Genomic DNA, 342 nt, shown 5'->3' with positions numbered 1-342 from the left:
CCCTATTAGCGGAAAGCCTTTCAAAAAGAAAAGTAACAATTAGCACTATATCCCGCTGGCTTTGGAAGAAGAACTAAACAATAAATAATAAGAGCTTCATTTTATGTTTTTCTTAGAAATGGAGACTGCAAAAAAGCAGATGGATATGGACAAGAAGGCTATAGATGAACTGGTGCGGGAGAGGGACATCCTGAATAAGGTGTGTGAGGACACGTGTTTCTAACTTCTAATGTTTTTCCTTACAGAATGTCTTGAAAACGACTTCTGATAAAATGTACAAAATGTAATAAACCCACCTTAAAGAAAACACACACACACACACACACACACACACACACACAC

The 342-nt window shown here is 37.4% G+C and overlaps 1 protein-coding gene across 1 annotated transcript in view; it reads left to right on the top strand.

Moving 5' to 3' along the window:
* LOC107568134 (cilia- and flagella-associated protein 58) overlaps positions 1–342 on the top strand; it is a gene marked incomplete at its 5' end in the record, with an annotated part of 101,035 nt that overhangs the window by 9,903 nt on the left and 90,790 nt on the right. The window contains one exon of the mRNA XM_016253990.1: positions 117–199. Coding sequence (XP_016109476.1) covers positions 117–199 — 83 coding nt within the window. The remainder of the gene's footprint in view (positions 1–116; positions 200–342) is intronic.

This window comes from Sinocyclocheilus grahami, unplaced genomic scaffold, assembly GCF_001515645.1.
Source record: "Sinocyclocheilus grahami isolate Dianchi unplaced genomic scaffold, SAMN03320097.WGS_v1.1 scaffold1219.1, whole genome shotgun sequence".
NCBI classification, from domain to species: Eukaryota; Metazoa; Chordata; class Actinopteri; order Cypriniformes; family Cyprinidae; genus Sinocyclocheilus; species Sinocyclocheilus grahami.
The sequence above is the reverse complement of the archived record's forward strand: the minus strand, read 5'-3'. Positions and strand labels throughout refer to the sequence as shown.